Consider the following 4,921-nt stretch of genomic DNA (forward strand, 5'->3'; position numbering starts at 1 on the left):
GAAAAATTGAAATCAGAACGCACTAGTTAATTCCTAAATAACAACCATTTAAAGTGGGTAACTGGTGTCATTTCTACCATCCTGCTGTGTATTGAAACCCGTTTACTTACTATCTGGACCGGACAAGTTGCCCCCTAAAGCCCAAGTTATCATACCACTTCTAGTCTAGCCAAGAGAAGAGCACAACTTTGACTGTGAAGCACCTAACAAGACCAGCTGTATCAAGCAACTAAACTCTGGATTACTAAATTAAAAATTAACATGCTGGAACATGGCTTTCAACACAAAAGTAATAAATGATTATTTATTTGAATTAATCTTAGCTTTTTAACTGCATTTCTGTCTTACAAAATTACCGAACAAAATAATGAGCTAGAGGTGTCTTATTACCTAAACGTCATCAGAGTAAAGTTTTTACCGATAGAAACCAGAAACTGAAATGAAGACTTTTTCCTAGAGAACCTCATTTTTCCTTTGCTTTCATATACAAATCTATGTCCATGAATTTTACAACGTATATTCTACTAAAAACCCGAAAACTGACTCTCTACCTTCTCAAGGTAGGGGTAAGGTCTGCGTACACACTACCCCCAAACCCCACTGGTGGGATTACACTAGGTTTGTCGTTGTTTTCTTCTACTAAAAACCTTGTGAAGTCTATTTATACTTCAGCTACTTTTTCCAATTTTCTCCACTTCGACAAACTTCAAGAACAATACAGGATATATAAATTGTTGTCATAGAATACAATTGAGTAGTAAGCACGTGGCACAAGTCTGATGAGGCTTCAAAGGAGAAACTGAACTTAATTTGTCAAAATTGTCCACCGTCGCTTCACAATATAGGTCTACAACTATAGAATGTATACTATTGAACAGTCGTATAGAAATATATAAAGCGTAAAATCTGCAGAAATTTTACACATGCTAAAGCATTTCACCTGCCAAAGCATTTCATTACTGAAGAAATCATAGAAGATGAGAGAAATTTCAAGCCAGCAGAGCCACCAGGAAAGTAAGAAATTGCATAATATGCTAATGCCAGAACCTAAAATGACAGGAAACTGTCAATGTCAAGATTCAATTCACGATAATTGCTGAGAGAGAGAGGAATAAATTATCATGACAACAACTAACTGCAAAAGGTGAAAAAAGAAAAAGAACTGACGAAACTAAAACAATAACACTGAAAGTGTAAATACCTGAAGCACAGAAAAGAGGACTGAAAGGATATAGCTATGGAGTGCCATGGAAACATAGAGTGTGCCCATCATGCTGCCTATGAATCCTAGTGTAAAAGGAAGCCTCTGGTACAGATGACGGGGAAGAGAAAATATCAGAGGACAATAACCATAGACAGAGAGCAACACGGACCAGCAGTAAGGGGAAAAAGAAAATACCTCCATTGAGAACATATGAGCAAACTGATTCTTTGGACCCCTAAGTGCAAAGAATGACCCAATAATAAAGGAACATCCAAGAGCAAAGCAAATGGCAAATTTCTGGGGCACCAATACTATCACTGGGAGGAACAAAGTAAATGCCATGAAAATGAAGAAGACTCCGGTCGCCATGAATAGGCCAAAATACATGAGGGCTTTTCCAGAAGGTATGTTGCTAGTGGCAGACTGAAAGTTCCCTGGAATGTCTCTCACTCCTTTGGAAACCCTGAATAAGGATCCACAAACCACTAGTCTCAGCAAAACATTGCTCAAATAACTCAAAATGTCAGCATTCAAAAAAGCAGGGAAGAAATACAAGTCATATGGCATTTCACTATAAAGCTTCTCTCCAGTCCATGATTTTGTTTGTCTGAAATAAGTAAAACTATAACACATGCTAAATATGGTATCACAATACACAATTAATGAAGAAACAAGATTGGAATTCTACCAAGCAACCATAACACACTCGTTCAAAATAAAGACACAACATTGGCACAAAACAAACAACAACAATTGTATTAATCCCACAGGGATCTGGGGAGGGTAGTGTGTACGCAGACCTTACCCCTATCTTTGTGAAGTTATAGAGGTTGTTTCCAATAGACTCTCGGCTCAGGAGCATTGGCACAAAGTATGAATTATAGAAGAAATGGCTTTCACAGAAATCAGTCCATGACAAGAAGACTCCAAGCTTTAATGGAAGAGGATCCTTTCTTCTGTGATAAGTTCCGACCAGCTAACTACAATTTTATGCGATTCCAATACCTCATGTGCCATTGCACTTACTTACAGAAGAATTAAGTTTCACAACATGATAACAGATATGATAAATAGACACGACCAAAGACTCCAAGCTGCACTGAAAGAGGATTCTTTCTCCAGCGATAAGTACTAGCCAGCTAACTACAGATCTCTGTTGTTTCGAGGACCCTTACTGTTATCTCACTCTTGCCTTTCATTACTCTGCAATCTACAAATCAAGCCCTCTGTTTCATAAAGTTCTTTCGTTTTAAAAATCAGAATGTCTCATAAAGTTCATAACATGCACAGATTTATGATCTCCCAGAATAATGGCTCAGTCAACATGAAATATCAATCACATTAAAGTTCTTTTCTCTTTTTTTTTCTTTTTTTTTTTGGGGGGGGGGGGGGAGGGGGTGAAGCTTCTTTTACCTCCTGAATACGATTGGCTCCCACTTTCTCTACTTATCCCTCGGCAGCAAAGTAGGGAAGCACTATCCTGGATGAAGGATCCCACCTATTTTAATCTGAATCAACACCTTTGACATATAATTTGTAGGTAAGGAGAATTTTCTAGAGGAAGGAACTACCCACACAATTATAATTTAGACATTTAAATTTGGTTACAGCGCTCCCCTCTATTTTTAGACAACTATTTAGGTAAAGCTTTCTCAGAAAAAGCATATGACCATGCAGCTGGACTCATAGATGCTCTCTCAAGAATGTTTATTGCCAAGTTAAAGGATTGCTTGTTAATCCATGTCCTCCAGCAACTTTAGTCATATACATTTGATCCACTGACATGGTGAGCATTATGTTTTATCGTTACTAGCATATGATATCAGATCTGAAGGCAGATATGTCTCCTGCTATTTCAAGAATGTTTAGCTAAGTAGGAGGAATTTCCTGTTAGCCTGTTAATCTGTGTTCTATTGTAACTTTAATCAGATACTGCAATGCCATTGATGTGGCAAGAATTAGTATCTTGTGAAAAGGAGGTAGCATTTCAGCTAGGCCTTTAATGGTGATGTTTATGGGACGCACTGTTAAGTTATGCAACTGGTTGCTTGAAGCAAGGTTCTTTGAGAGCCCAGAATTTCCAACAGTACATCAAAATAAAATAAAATCTTAGCTTGCACAGCTTAATGCTTCTCTCATAGCTCTGTATCAGACTTTCACTCATCAGTGGAATCAGTGTCCGCACATAAGTTATAACATTGCAATACTTGTTAGTTAAGGGGTGTGTGTGTGTATAACACACTCTGGAGACTCAAGAAAAGTTTGTACCTTACGCGTGCAACTCACTATGTAGCAATGTTGGCAACACAAAACCTTGTTACACTGCTACTTTTGCCTTTCCTATAAGTTAGATCTTAAGTAATAGATATTATGTTAAGCATGATTCTTCTAGATCCTTTTCGGGGAAGCGAGCATCAAATATATTTCTGTAGCTACACACGCAGAGTCTTCTAATTTGTCCCGTCACACCGATAGATATAATGGACTTGCTCCTCTCCGCCCGCGGACTAAGTCACATTTGACTGAACCGCATAAAGTATCTCCTTGTTGTCTTTGTTATTCGTCATTATAAGGCTCATTTGTTAAATCCAGTACTATCTAGGACTCCCTATCATGGTTTGACTAGGTGGATATGCATATTTAGCAGAATAAAGCTCATGAGAGCAAAGAGGAGTTAGATAATGTTAAGAGTGTCCCACGTTAATTGAGGGAACGGGTTTATGGTCCTGGACAATCCTCAACTAATAAGCTAACTTTTAGAGTTGACTAGATCTAAGGTACATTTCTTAATCAATAAAGCATCTCAATAAGTTTGCCGCATCAACTACCAAATCCAAACTATTTCAGAAAATTCTCAACGTTTGATCAGCGAGAATTAAGGAAATACAGAACGTTTCAAGAGCCCTAATTGGATTAGTATAACTTACCAATTCCTTCAAAGGGCAAATTACAGAAGAAAAGGAAATTGCAGTGTGAGGAATGATTTATGAAAGAGGAGCTTACACGTTAAAAGTGCCAGAAACGGTGTCGTTAGCAGAACGAACGGCAGATTCGAGATCGAAGCTGCCGATGAACGCAGTGCTGGCGCTCTCTTCCGATGATTTAGCGGATGCGTACGAATTCCAATCAGCCAGCAAAGAAGGAGTTGAAGAAGAAGTTTGTTGTTGCTCAACATATCGATCATCCCCGCCGCCGCCGCCCGCTGAAAACCACTTCTGCATTGTGAATCTCTTTCCGACGAGTCCACTACTGCCTTAGGCTCACTTATCGCATGATCCGCCCCGCCGGAGACACAATTGCTTGCTACTTTCCCACCTACCGCCAACTCATGTTCCGGGTACTACAATGATTTATCGTTTCCACTTTCCACTTTCTCTTCTCTTTTTTTCCCAACTTTCAACCTTTGTCCTTAAGCAACAGATAGTATCTTGTTATCATCCTATGGAAATTGTTCCCCTTTTTCTACCTTAACTTTAAGGGGCCGTTTGGTAGGGTGTACAAGGGTAGTAGTGAATAGTGTATATTAATAATGTTTTGATTAATATTATTAAAATTATTTTTTGTTAGTTATTTGATTTGGTGTACTAAAAATAATACTATGCATTACATAATTTTTCTAAAAAGTTATTTATTTACAAAAATGTCCTCCGACAGTTTGAAAGACTTGGAAAAAAATTTGAAAGGGTAGTTTTGTCTTTATACATACTTATATGTATC

At 38.1% G+C, this 4,921-nt stretch overlaps 1 protein-coding gene across 1 annotated transcript; it reads right to left on the reverse strand.

Moving 5' to 3' along the window:
• Positions 1–780: 780 nt before the first annotated feature.
• Positions 781–4,645, reverse strand: LOC107812299 (protein transport protein sft2). Its single transcript, XM_016637358.2, has 4 exons — positions 4,208–4,645; positions 1,400–1,667; positions 1,202–1,306; positions 781–1,047 (listed from the first exon to the last, which is right to left on the reverse strand). Exons 1-4 carry the CDS (start codon positions 4,423–4,425, stop codon positions 937–939), a joined length of 702 nt encoding a protein of 233 aa, XP_016492844.1. The 5' UTR covers positions 4,426–4,645; the 3' UTR covers positions 781–936.
• Positions 4,646–4,921: the final 276 nt, after the last annotated feature.

This window comes from Nicotiana tabacum, chromosome 10, assembly GCF_000715075.1.
Source record: "Nicotiana tabacum cultivar K326 chromosome 10, ASM71507v2, whole genome shotgun sequence".
Taxonomy (NCBI): Eukaryota; Viridiplantae; Streptophyta; class Magnoliopsida; order Solanales; family Solanaceae; genus Nicotiana; species Nicotiana tabacum.